This window comes from Balaenoptera borealis, assembly GCF_965194805.1.
Source record: "Balaenoptera borealis genome assembly, chromosome: 4".
Taxonomy (NCBI): domain Eukaryota; kingdom Metazoa; phylum Chordata; class Mammalia; order Artiodactyla; family Balaenopteridae; genus Balaenoptera; species Balaenoptera borealis.
Window position 1 is genome coordinate 74,258,888 of NC_138861.1, and position 14,012 is coordinate 74,272,899.

The following is a 14,012-nucleotide window of genomic DNA, read 5'->3' on the forward strand; positions in this document are numbered from 1 at the left end:
TCAAAGAGGAAATCAAAAAATACCTAGAGACAAATGACAATGAAAACACGACAATCCAAAACTATGGGATGCAGCAAAAGCAGTTCTAAGAGGGAAGTTTATAGCTATACAAGCCTACCTCAAGAAACAAGAAACATCTCAAATAAACAATCTAATGTTATACCTAAAGGAACTAGAGAAAGAAGAACACACAAAACCCAAAGTTAGTAGAAGGAAAGACGTCATAAAGATCAGAGCAGAAATAAATGAAATAGAAACAAAGAAAACAATAGCAAAGATCAAGAAAACTAAAAGCTGGTTCTTTGAGAAGATAAACAAAATTGATAAACCATTAGCCAGACTCATCAAGAAAAAGAGGGAGAGGACTCAAATCAATAAAATTAGAAATGAAAAAGGAGAAGTTACAACAGACACGACAGAAGTACAAAGCATACTAAGAGACTACGACAAGCAACTCTATGCCAATAAACTGGACAACCGGGAAGAAATGGATAAATTTTATACTTTCCAAGGTTATACCTTGGAAGGTATAACCTTCCAAGACTGAACCAGGAAGAAACAGAAAACATGAACAGACAAATCACAAGTACTGAAATTGAAACTGTGATTAAAAACCTTCCAACAAACAAAAGTCCAGGACCAGATGGCTTCACAGGTGAATTCTATCAAACATTTAGAGAAGAGCTAACACCCATCCTTCTCAAACTCTTCCAAAAATTGCAGAGGAAGGAACACTCCCAAACTCATTCTATGAGGCCACCATCACCCTGATACCAATACCAGACAAAGATGCTACAAAAAAAGAAAATTACAGACCAATATCACTGATGAATATAGATGCAAAAGTCCTCAACAAAATACTAGCAAACAGAATCCAACAACACATTAAAAGGATCATACACCATGATCAAGTGGGAGTTATCCCAGGGATGCAAGGACTCTTCAATATACGCAAATCAATCAATGTGATACACCATTTTAACAAGTTGAAGAATAAAAACCATATGATCCTCTCAATAAATGCAGAAAAAGCTTTTCACAAAATTCAACACCCATTTATGATAAAAAAACTCTCCAGAAAATGGGCATAGAGGGAACCTACCTCAACATAATAAAGGCCATATATGACAAACCCACAGCAAACATCATTCTCAATGGTGAAAAACTGAAAGCATTTCCTCTAAGATCAGGAACAAGACAGGGATGCCCACTCTCACCACTATTATTCAACATAGTTTTGGAAGTCCTAGCCATGGCAATCAGAGAAGAAAAAGGAATAAAATGAATACAAATTGGAAAAGAAAAAGTAAAACTGTCCCTGTTTGCAGATGACATGATACTATACATAGAGAAGCCTAAAAATGCCACCAGAAAACTACTAGAGCTAATCAATGAATTTGGTAAAGTTGCAGGATACAAAATTAATGCACAGAAATCTCTTGCATTCCTATACACTAATGATGAAAAATCTGAAAGAGAAATGAAGGAAACACTCCCATTTACCACTGCAACAAAAAGAATAAAATACCTAGGAATAAACCTACCTAGGGAGACAAAAGACCTGTATGCAGAAAACTATAAGACACTGATGAAAGAAATTAAAGATGATACCAACAGATGGAGAGATATACCATGTTTTTGGATTGGAAGAATCAATATTGTGAAAATGACTATACTACCCAAAGCAGTCTACAGATTCACTGCAATCCCTATCAAATTAGCAATGGCATTTTTTACAGAACTAGAACAAAAAAATCTTAAAATTTACACGGAGACACAAAAGACCCTGAATAGCCAAAGCGGTCTAGAAGGAAAAAAACGGAGCTGGAAGAATCAGACTCCCTGACTTCAGACTATACTACAAAGGTACAGTAATAATACAGTATGGTACTGGCACAAAAACAGAAATATAGATCAACGGAACAGGATAGAAAGCCCAGAGATAAACCCACACACCTATGGTCAACTAAGCTATGACAAAGGAGGCAAGGATATACAATGGAGCAAAGACAGTCTCCTCAATAAGTGGTGCTGGGAAAACTGGACAGCTACCTGTAAAAGAATGAAATTAGAACACTCCCTAACACCATACACAAAAATAAACTCAAAATGGATTAGAGACCTAAATGTAAGACCAGGCACTATAAAACTCTTAGAGGAAAACATAGGAAGAACACTCCTTGACATAAATCACAGCAAGATCTTTTTTGATCCACCTCCTGGAGTAATGGAAATAAAAACAAAAATAAACAAATGGGACCTAATGAAACTTCAAAGCTTTTGCACAGCAAAGGAAACCATAAACAAGACGAAAAGACAACCCTCAGAATGCGAGAAAATATTTGCAAATGAATCATCGGACAAAGGATTAATCTCCAAAATATATAAACAGCTCATGCAGCTCAATATTAAAAAAACAAACAACCCAATCCCAAAATGGGCAGAAGACCTAAATAGACATTTCTCCATAGAAGACATACAGATGGCCAAGAAGCACATGGAAAGCTGATCAACATCACTAATTATTAGAGAAATGCAAATCAAAACTACAATGAGATATCACCTCACATCAGTTAGAATGGGCATCATCAGAAAATCTACAAACAACAAATGCTGGAGAGGGTGTGGAGAAAAGGGAACCCTCTTGCACTGTTGGTGGGAATGTAAATTGATACAGCCACTATGGAGAACAGTATGGAGATTCCTTAAAGAACTAAAAATAGAATTACCATATGACCCAGCAACCCCACTACTGGGCATATACCCAGAGAAAACCATAATTCAAAAAGACACATGCACCCCAATGTTCATTGCAACACTATTTACAATAGCCAGGTCAGGAAGCCAGGAAGCAACCTAAATGCCCATCGACAGACAAGTGGATAAAGAAGTTGTGGTACATATATACAATGGAATATTACTCAGCCATAAACAGGAACGAAATTGGGTCATTTGTAGAGCCGTGGATGCATCTAGACACTGTCATACAGAGTGAAGTAAGTCAGAAAGAGAAAAACAAATATCATATATTAACAGATATGTGGAACCTAGAAAATGGTACAGATGAACCGGTTTGCAGGGCAGAAATTGAGACACAGATGTAGAGAACAAACGTATGGACACCAACGGGAGAAAGTGGCGGGGGCTGGCGGTGGTGGTGTGATGTATTGGGAGATTGGGACTGACATGTATACACTGACGTGTATAAAATGGATGACTAATAAGAAAAAATAAGTAAATAAAAAATAAACATAAAAAATAAAGTAGGCATTTACAGTTAGAAAAACAAAACAAAACAAACAAACCAAAAAACCCCCAAAAAACTACCTCAGCCAAGGTCATGTGACTATTAAATGGAGAAGTTAAAGTTGAAATCCAGGTCTGACTCCTTTCCCAGTGCTCTTTCCATTATTCCATACCAGTGTAGTGATTTCACTCATTAATGAGTGCAGAATAGTTCCTACATATAATTTATCTATTAAAGATACATAAACATTCCCTCTGTAATTAATGCTATATACTCAAAAGAACTTTATTTCTGCTTCTCTTTCCCCTTCCACCTACAAAGAGCTCTGGCCAGCAACTAAACTGTTCTTGTCTGACAGCGCCACTTAGGGGCTGGCTCAGGAAACATGAGGCACAAAATCTTTCCTACCCTCTTCTTCCTTATCCCTTGGGTAGAAGGATGAGGAGAAGACCATGCAAAGTAACCTCTGGCTTTTTCTTTATCATTCACATTCACATCATTAATAATATCTCAGACGACCTACTTTTCACATCAGTACTTCTCAGCATTCCCCTTCTTTCCTTCTTCCTCTTTCCACCTCCTTATTTCATCTATGACACACAAAAACTACAGCTCTAATTATTATGCCTTTATATCAAGATAAAGAAAAGTCATACTTCTTGAAGTGAAAATAAAGTTCAGTCAACATGCATTCAGTAAGTAGGCACTGCACACCCAACAGTGTGTCAGGGACTATTGTGCATACTTGGCATATATCGTAGCTGTGCTATAAACCTCTAATATTCTCAAAAGCGCCCTGAAAACCCCTTTAGTATCTGCACCAAAACCTCACCTCTCTAAGTCAAATTTTAATTATTGGGCTGGCCAAAAAGTTTGTTCGGTTTTAAGTAAAACTAAAAGACCCATTTTTCATTTTCACCAAGAACTTTATTGAACACCATATTCATTAACCGAAACAAACTTTTTGGCCAACCCAATAAAACTGCTTTTTCTTAAGCATTACTTTCAAAATAAAGAAACAATTTCTTATTACATTTCACTAGGATATTTCATCAGGATTATTTTCTACTTTTTTCCAGTTATGAATACATAGCATTTCAGTTACACTCCCTTTTGTGGGTTAGCCTGGGATTCTATCTACAATTTACAATGTTCTTTCTAAAGGAAAGATTTTCTGAATTCTTAACAATCACGTGGAGACAGACCTTTGGAAAAGCGACCTGTTTACAAGATGGAGATCTCCTCTAAGGAGATTGTAGAAATGGGATTGCTCACTTTCATTTGCCCATTTATTTCTAAGAAGGTAGACTAAATGCTCCACTTATTTCACAGAAGAAGTCTAAGGTTTTATTATTGGCTTTCGTCATTTTTCCATGTTTCCACATACAAATCTTTGGATTAGATCATGAGCTGGGTTATCAGTGAAAACAATTCAGTGTGCACGCAAAGAATTTTATGTCCAGGGTTAATTAATGATTAATTCACTGCTGGAAGTCAGTCACGGACACCCTCCCTTCCAATTGCTTTTCATAATATCTTGCTATTTTCTGTAAGTGGCTGTAAAAAGACTAAACCACTGACGGGTTTGTTCCAACAATAGTTTTAGGAGGTTCCCTAATCAAGTCAACAAAACTTTGTACATGTAGGGATTAAAACAGCAGCAGTAGTCACTAAGATCCAGCTGGTTTGGTTGAAGCCAACTCTTCTATTCCATTCTGTCAGATGCTGTAACTTTTTCTCATTTGTGTACTGTATTATTCACATAATGTCATCTTTCACTTACGTCTGTACCAATTAAAGAAGAGCATGTGGGGAAAAGAGAGCCAGCCTGGCTGGTGGTGCTGGTGGTATTAACTGAAATCACTAGCTAATCCATTTAGCTGGGTCAGAGCCATGTCTGGTCACCAAGGTTGAGAATCATGTCACAGGGAGGGAAGCTCTGCTCCCAGACTAGCCCTGCCCCACAAGGAAGCCGGAGCAGACAGAGGACACTGCCTGACTCCTGTCCCAGGTGCACCACTCAGCTTTACTGCCCCTTTTCCACTACCACCCATCAAGGCTCTTCTGTCTACATAGCTACTTGGTACACAGAGGAAATGCAGTGTAGTAGTTAAGAACATGGATGCAGAAGTTAGACTTTCTGGGTTTTAATGCCTACTCTGCCACTCACTTGATTTGTGATCTGGGGCAAGTTATATACATCTCCTTGGGGAAGGTATATGTTTCCATCAGTTTACACAGGTGTAAAATGGAGACAATAGGCATGCCTAACACAGTGTTACTGTTCCTCTAACGATTAAATGAGTTAATATGTCTAAGACATTTAGGACTGTGCCTGGCACATAGCAATTAATAAATATATGTTGTTATTGTTATAACAGGTGAGGTTTCTGTATCTGATTCAAAAGTAGGAATCAGCTCTGTGTTATTTGAGGCAGTGAGGACCAAAGGGTATTAGGAGGCAAGAACGTTATTTTTTCCAATGTTATGTTTTGGTTTTGAATATGGCAGTTCCTGGGTGTTGAAAACACAGAGCACTGTCTTCCAAACTTTTGTCCTAAATCAAGTCATGCCAGATGCCACTGGTTACATTCAGTTCAACAGACATACAATGAGCACCTATTAAGTGGTGGAACTCTTAATGAATGCTGGGGAGATGGAAATGTATAAGAGACGACACATCTACCACAGGACAGCATATAATTTGGTAGGGAAGACAAGCCCATGAACAAATTATTTCAAAACAATTAGGTCATTATTCTCATAGGCCAAGGTGGCCTCAAAAAATCTACTCACCAATTCATAGAATAATTATTCCTGCTTATTATTAACTTCCTCACTATTCATCTTCTGTCCTAGTGATGCTTCCTCAGTAGTAGATGAGAGGAAAGTATAAGTTAGGGAGTGGTGCTGAGGAGTGAGCAAAGAAACAAATATTTTAGTGAAAATGTCAACAACTAAGTTCAAATCAACATACAATGTGTAGAATTTTGCTAATGAGAAAACCTGCCACCCCCATGTGTTAGGCTTGAGAAGCTCCATCCAGAGACACATCTTTCAATGAAGCAGTATATACAGCATTTGATTTTTTTTAAAAGGTTCTGATTTCAATCATTGTGCGTTACCGTTCCAGAAAGATAAAAAAAGGGATTGAAACCCAGAAAAAGTGAAACTTACAAACGATTCTTACCAGTTTGCCACCCAGAAGACGCCCTACTGCACTCCTTGCTCATGGTCATTTAAAGAACAATAGTATCAGTATCTTCCACAAGCAAGAACTTTACAGTTTAGAAACACTTTCCCTACAATGATATCATATGAACTTTACAACAGAGCTGTGAGCTAGACTCAGGTGTGTATTATTATACCCCTTCTTCGCATGAAAGAAATGGAGGCTCAGCAAAGTGATATTTCAAAGGATTAGTATTCAGGATTTCTAATTATTTAACCTTTTAACTACATTAACTCAAACTTCATCTTACTCTTAATTCTGCTGGGTTTCCTAAAACAGAGCGGCTTCTAAGCCAAGAGGAAAGCAAGTCTAAAGAGGAGGACCTGGAAAGTACTAAGCTGAATTGGCAATTACACAGAGCACATATAAAAGCGCACGTCAGATATGCAAAACTTAAAAGAAGGCAGCACTTCATATTTTTAAGCCTTGACTTAACTACTAAGAGATATGCAACCCCTGAGCAGGGCTGAAACACTGAAAACCAAATTGATGACACCTGTGCCTGACAAAACTGGGGGAATGAGAGGTACTTGGGATGGTATGGTCACTGGCGACCAGTTGGAATGGCATGAATTCAAGCACTAGTTGGCATCTCAGCCTTCCTGCCCCATGGAGTCAAGTGCAGCATGTTCTGGGAGAACAGCGTGCTTGTCATTGTGAGATGGCGGGTGGTTCTGTGTGTGCCTGTAGCTGTTACACTGGGTCAAAAGTTAGGAGCTCAGATCTTACCAAACTTGAACAAATTTCCCCAATGTATCTGCACCTCAAAATGTGGAGTCAGAACAAAACTTGAAAGGGGCCATCCCATTCTCTCTGTTGCCTTGGGGTCAAGTAGATACTAGGGCTTTCCCAGGAGATGTGAGGAGGTCTGCAAGAGTGCTGGGCTGTGGCAGCCGCTAAGGGAATGAGGCTGGAGACCCCACGGTTGGTCAGCAATGGCCTGGCTGCCCCAGCCCCAGTTATTCACTAAAGTGACAGACCATGACTAAAATTAGAGCTCAAAGATCCAAGTAGGGCATTCAGTGATATCTTAGAATTTCTGACATCAAGAGAGCATAAGGAGACTACATTTTGGAAGTAGGCATCAATCTTGATGCTCATGACATCAAGAGCTGCCTTTACAGCTGTGGCCAGAATAAAAGAATTCAGAGTCTTCCTTTGATGCTGTAGATAAGTTAGTTAACCTTTCTCCACCACAAAACAGGACTAATTCCATTCCGATTCGTAAGAGAGAACTGTGAACGAAACTGAAAGAACTAACGGCGACCTGCTTTTGAACTAGAACTCAGCACCCCCACGATCACGGTCTTGCAGTTCAAACACTGAGCACATTATTTGACTTCACATGTTTATATCCTATTTTAAGCTCACAGCCGAATAATCTCTCTCTTTTACACTTCCTGTCTATCCCTGCATCCTTTCTTCTTCCTTATTCAGTCATTTTAAATCCATCTCTGTGGTTTTCATCTGGAGACTTTGATATTCGCTTTAAGGGCGGGGGACAATAAATTGATATGGTTACACATTTTTTAAGTGCAGATTCAAGTCCTGACTCCCAGGAGCTCTGTAGAAGGGAAGAGAGTAACATCTTTAGCATTATACAGACAAAAGGTCTGCTGTACTTAGTTTTACATATATCTTCCGTATGGCTCTTGGTGACCAGTGGAAATAACAAGCTAGCCTGGAGACAGAGTCTAAACCCTCCAAAAATACCTCAAATCTCCTTCTGGGCTGGAACAGGAAATACGTTTTTACAGTAAATAGTAAACATATGGAACCTTTTAGCCTCAAGATGTTAATCAGGATGGAAACATAAATAGCTTCAAGTAGGTTTAAATATTATTCATGGACAAAAAGAATATATAACAATTTTGGAAAAAAATTAAGAAGTTTGACAATCCATGCGTTGATGAGAATGTAGAGCAAAGGAAATGCTATATACTGCTGATAGGAGTATAGTTTTGTTCAACAATTTTGGAAAAGAAGTTGGTATAATGTTGTAAAGCTACTAGTCACATACGTTATGATCAGTTCCACGCCTAGAGAAGCCTTCCTAGATGTGCTTCAGAGGATATATACAAAAATATTCAGAGAAAATTGTTCATAATAGCAAAACACTGGAAACAACCCAAATATCCACCAACAGGAAAAGACATAAATACATTGCAATATATTCACTAAATGGAAATAGCACAGAATATGAATGAAGTTCTCTGCATGCTGAGATATGAATGAATCTTGGAAACATGCTGATGAACAAAGCAATAACAAAAGAATTATATACAGTACAATATAATTTTTATGTATCTCAAAAATACAAAAACTAAAAAAAAAGGTCTTTTAGGGATCCATACATATGTGATGGAACTAATCTAAAAAAGGAATAATTTTTTAAGAAAAAAGTTTTAATTTCTAACTTCAGGGTAGTAAATGTGAAAAAAGAGAACAATAAAAGAAGAAAAATTTTAGGTCATCTGTAGTCTCACTATCTAGATATAAACACTGTTAACATTTTGTTGTATTTTCCTCCAGTTTTTTTAATATGTAAAACTGGAATCAATATAGCATTAAAAAATGTTTTTTCCTATTTAAATTTGGAATCTTGTTTCTCTGAAGACAGCAATGACACTATGTGTATATGGTGTATTCATAATCTAATGTTCAGTTTTAAGTTGTATTATATAAATTGTCTATATAAATAATAACTTAAACTTTAGCATTTCCCTCACTGGAAAATTTAAGAATTTAGAGGACAATCATTTGTCAAGGTTGGCAAGTCTCTTCCACTGTAATTTTTAGCTTCTAAATCAATTATGAAAATTTGTATGATAAGGTAGAAGGAATTTTTCTTTTGATGACCTGCTTTCTTAAACTCTGATCTCAACAAAAGAATGGGTTTTTCTGAAAAAACATTTAAAGAGTTTTATATTATTTCTGAATTTTTGAAAGCATGGGGAAATTTCTCTTAATAATTCATAATTTTAAAGACAATTTCCACATTCCTGACCATATATACAAAAGGTAAATAGCATAACATCTAAATTTCCTCTCCAATGTATATTTTTAAAAGCTTATTCTTTTAAAACTACCTCAACATACTGTCTACTCAAGTGTTGAGATGATATACAGCATCAGAGTTAGAAGATATTTTAAAGCATCCTAACAGTATAAGGTATAAGAAGCTCTAAACATTTACAGTTGATTTTAATGATTAAGTTGCAAACTCTTGTGAGAGCTGAGATACTTTTTGTGTCTCGCCCATGCTGGATTCCTACAATGTGGTTTTGGTTCAGGAGGTCAGTGTGCTTGCACATTTCTACAGGTGAATCTGAGGCCCAGCCATGGCATGAGAACTATCCTAAGCTTAAGGATATTAACCACCAGGTTCATATTTAAAGAACAAACAAAAACAAAAAAATCCTTTCTTTTAAAACCAGCCTTGTTGTTAACCTGGGGAAGCAGATCAGTATTCCACTCCCATTTGTCAATTTCTGAGAGACACTGACAGCTTGGGTGATCCCCCCCTCAAACCCCATCCAGAGTAGTTCAGTCAGTGACAAGTGAGGAAACTCTATCCACTTCCAAAGACCCACCACTTCTCTTGGGGAAATGGTGCTATATTATTTTTCTCACTTAAGAAAACACAGAATACTTCAAGAGCCCACTGCTTCCAGAAAGTCCACAGTGAGCATAAAGGAGATTCAGGCTAAAGTAAATTGGGAGACACCCCTAAAGAATGATCCATCTGCTTTCTTTGCTTTTGGGCAGCTCACCATGGGATTGTTTATGAGGAGTATCTGCCACTGATAATCTTCTTGTCTCGGTTTAGAATTAGCGGCATTACAAAGAGGTCAGAATGGCTGGGTTGGGGAGGAGAAGATGGTAAATGTGAGCCCAAAGAGAGTTCTGCAGGTTCCAGTTTGTAGCACTCTTCGTGAGCTGGTTCATATAGGTAGATACTTTTAAAATAAATGACTACAGGATTAGGGGACAAAGGTAAAGCTGTCATATTGGCACACATTGTCTACCCAGGCATTGGAATTTAGAAAAAAGCCAGCAGTTTTCATTTAATCTCTCGAAGATGTTTACGCATTGTCTTCCCCCAATCACAAAAGAAAACACAACCACAGGACAAATTACTCTTTGAATGTTTCATAAGATATTAATAACTACAGCAACAATAGAGCTTGTGCTCAGATTGAAGTTTAAGAAGCTTTGAAATATTTCTAGTTCTTTTCATCTGACATTGTTTAGACTACCTTCAGAGATACTTTTCAACAGTTTCCTTACTGGAAAGAGTTGAGAAGTTTTATAAGGCCAAGGTTACTAGGGTGATTTGATTTGTAAGTTTCCTTTGAAAGAAAGAGAGGGAGGGAAGAAATGAAGCAGCAGCAGCAAACACATGTCAACCAAAGAGGGCTGAAATAACAGAGGCTGAGTTTTGTGGAGAAATAACAGGTAGATATCTCTATCGTGGTTAGATCTTCCATCCTCATTTCTAGAAGTCAAGTTTGTTTGTTTAGTGTACCTTAGAGAAGTAGGTACTTTCAAATGGTCCTCCCACAAGTCTCCTTAGCAGCCAACCAAGTCCAATGGCCCTCAGCCAACTAACCCAAGGAGTACTTTAATGTCAAGTGGACCTTTCCATGAAACCTCATACAAAGTCCTGTAACAGAGAGCTGCAAAAATGTAAGAGAAAATGCACCTGATTAAATGTAAGAACATGAGTCACCCATGAATTATATAATAGCAATTAAAAAACCGAAAGAGGGAAAGAAGTACATGTAGAACAGTCCTTGAATCTGAGTCCAGTTTAGAAATCTGTGCATGTGATGAACACTTCTGAAGGACTGGGGAGTCTACAAAGCAGTGGCAAAAATTTTCCTGGAAGAGCCAGCATAACTGTGTAACTGGAATTAGATGGAACCTTTCTAGGGCAAGGAATAAAATCAGAGGCAGCAGTTTCCCCTCTCCTTTGTTTTTTCAGGCAAAATGCGCAGCGGTGGGTGGTTCCAGTGGGCAGCTTTGGCTGGAACTGGTATCCTACGAGGGCAGTCAAAGCCCATTCAAAACAGCAACAAGCCCCTGCCTGCATTTACACGGTTGCCCTCCTGATTTTTTTGTGCCAAACTAAAGACAGAATGGCCCGCTGAGAAGGGTCTAGAAGAGCACAGGACTGAAACTGAAGCCAAGGCTTTCCATTCTCAGTTGCTGGTCACCAAGGTTCTTTCCAGCTCTGAAGTTCTGTGTCAGAGAAAGGGGGAGATGGTGCCAACAGGAGAAGAGGCATTTACGACCTGGCTTGACCCCGTCCTTCTTCAGCGCTGTGACAGGAATCACGGGGACAGATTAAGCGGGGATGCACAGAACTCCCTAAAATCACGAAGATTTCACTATGACCTGACAGCTGGCTTAAGCCCAGAATCTCTCACAGTAGAATGGCTTCTTGTCTCACCTGAGAAGCCTCTTCAGGTGACCAAGAGGAGAGGGAAAGACATTTATTTAGGGAGCCCAGGGTGCAGGTCACATTTGAAAAGGTTGCCACGGCATCGGGGACATTATGCAGGCAGATCAGTGGAGTGTGGCTCATCCCCAGGCACAAACCACATCAAAACCTACTCAGGATTGCGCTGGATGATTTTGCAATTGTTTGCTAAAACAACAAACCAACGTGATTCCCACACTTGTGCTTGTCTTTTACCGTCAGCAATGGCAAGAGCTGACCTGTCTCTACCAAGTGCTCAGCCAAGAACTTGAAGACTCTAACTTCCTATACCTCAATACATCTTAAATTGGGGGGAGGGGAGGGGTGCACATCTGCCATTTTTTGGTCCCATTTCAGAGGCTACTTAGGTATGAGAGATGTAGCAGGAAGTCATGTTGCCCCAGATCTGCTAGAGTAATGTTTGGCTCTAAAGCAAGGAAATACAAGAGACCTTGAAGCTGGTAACCGGCCAATTCTCTTGACTTTACAGTTAATTTTAATACAGCTAGAGGGGATGTCTGATTTCAGAGACAGCTGCTGTAGATCCTCAGTTGGGTTTTGGCTCTATCTTGGAAGGCCTCTTCTAGCGAGGAACATAGTGAAGTGGACTCTGGTGGACCCTGTGGAACAATGTCCAGGCCACGCTGGGAAGTGAACAGCTGAGTTGGCTGGAGGCCTCTGACTCATGGCTTTAGTTAGAAAAATCGGGGGTGAAGGGATGGAGGAGGAGGTTGCAGATCTTAGAGTGACTCACACAAGCCCTCAGGTGGAACTTTCTCCTGATGCTCAGTTCCCGGCCTTAGGAACTGCAGGGGTAAATCACTGCGGACCTATCTTCACCTCCGTAAAAGGAAGAGATTAAAAGCGCCGCCCCCATTTCCCCAACTTTGAGAAGTAACTTCTGTCCTGTGGGTCATTTCCTTGAAGGAGGTGTAGGGGTGTGCGGCCCTCCCTGGCGAGGGCTGCAAAGTGCTAAACTGCTTTAGAGGCGGCAGGGCGCGCACGGGTGAGGCGTCCCCGCCGCGGACTCGGGGCTGCCCAGCCACGCCATCTGTCAGCACTGTACCCAGGGCAGCTCCTCCCAGGAGGAAGCTTTGACGACGGCTTTTCAAAATCACCGCCGCGCTTCCTCCACTCCTTTCTTAAAGGCTCACGGCCGGGAGGGCGCGGCGTCAGCTTCTTCCCACCACCCCAGACCACTGACCCCGGAGAAACTTGTAAAAATTCGGGGCAGGAGCGCAGCCCAAGGACGCGCAGCTCAGCGGCGGGACCCCTAGGCGCGCGCCCCTGGAAGGAGCCCGGGCAGGCTCCCGCAGCAGCCTGCAGCGCCGGGGACCCGCGCGCCGTGCGACCGCGGGCGGGGACAGCCCCGGGGGCTGAAGGTGCCCGGCAGCGCCCCGGATCGCCGTTCCTCCCTGCGTCCCGCCCGCCCGGGGCCTCGCTCACCCCGCCGCTTCTCCCTCTCCCGCAGCCGTGTCGGGACCATGTCTGCGGAGACCGCGAGCGGCCCCACTGAGGACCAGGTGGAGATCCTGGAGTACAACTTCAACAAGGTCAACAAGCACCCGGACCCCACCACGCTGTGCCTGATCGCGGCCGAGGCCGGCCTTTCCGAGGAGGAGACCCAGGTAAGCCCCCGCGCGCGCCCGACTCCTGCCCGCGGGGACCCGCCGCGCCCACCCTCGCCTGGGCGATCTCGAGAAGGTGGGGGGTCGCCCTTGCCCTCGGCTCCCTCTTGGCCTCCTTCCCCCGGCTCTTTCGTCGCTTCTGCCCGCACCCCGGGAGCCCAGACCTGCATCGCTCCCACCGCAGCATCCCAGCTTCCCGGCTCCACGGGCGCCAGGTCTGTCCCTCCACCCCAGCCCGGTGGCTCCCGCGGGAGCTGCTTAGAAGCCCCACGCCCACCCTCCCTTCTCCTTGCTTTCCCACTCTCCCCTACAGCTCGGGATAAACGCTCTCTCCTCCCTCCGGGCTGGGAGCAGCGTCCCTTGGCCCACTTTTGTCTCGCTTTCCCGGGTTTATTTTCTCCTCTGGGCTGGAAGCGAAAC

At 41.4% G+C, this 14,012-nt stretch overlaps 2 protein-coding genes across 17 annotated transcripts in view; one reads left to right on the forward strand and one right to left on the reverse strand.

Annotated features, from left to right (window-relative positions):
* The window catches only part of LOC309627931 (uncharacterized protein), a 197,473-nt gene that overhangs the window by 159,174 nt on the left and 24,287 nt on the right, over positions 1-14,012 (reverse strand). For 11 of the 14 annotated variants that reach the window (XR_014244021.1, XR_014244022.1, XR_014244025.1 and 8 more), the window contains one exon: positions 3,771-6,157. Coding sequence is in view for 1 of the 14 variants with exons in the window: in XM_082390325.1 (XP_082246451.1) it covers positions 6,044-6,051 (8 nt within the window). In the remaining 13 variants the exon portion in view is untranslated. The remainder of the gene's footprint in view (positions 1-3,770; positions 6,158-14,012) is intronic. The other 3 variants (XR_014244023.1, XM_082390325.1, XR_014244024.1) reach the window with 2 other exon arrangements.
* The window catches only part of HOPX (HOP homeobox), a 29,933-nt gene that overhangs the window by 9,351 nt on the left and 6,570 nt on the right, over positions 1-14,012 (forward strand). The window contains exons 1-2 of one of the 3 annotated variants that reach the window (XM_082390353.1): positions 12,859-12,970; positions 13,436-13,592. In XM_082390353.1, the coding sequence (XP_082246479.1) occupies positions 13,449-13,592 (144 nt within the window). In that variant the 5' untranslated portion in view covers positions 12,859-12,970; positions 13,436-13,448. Of the gene's footprint in view, positions 1-12,858; positions 12,971-12,998; positions 13,593-14,012 lie in introns of those variants that run through there. The other 2 variants (XM_082390352.1, XM_082390351.1) reach the window with 2 other exon arrangements.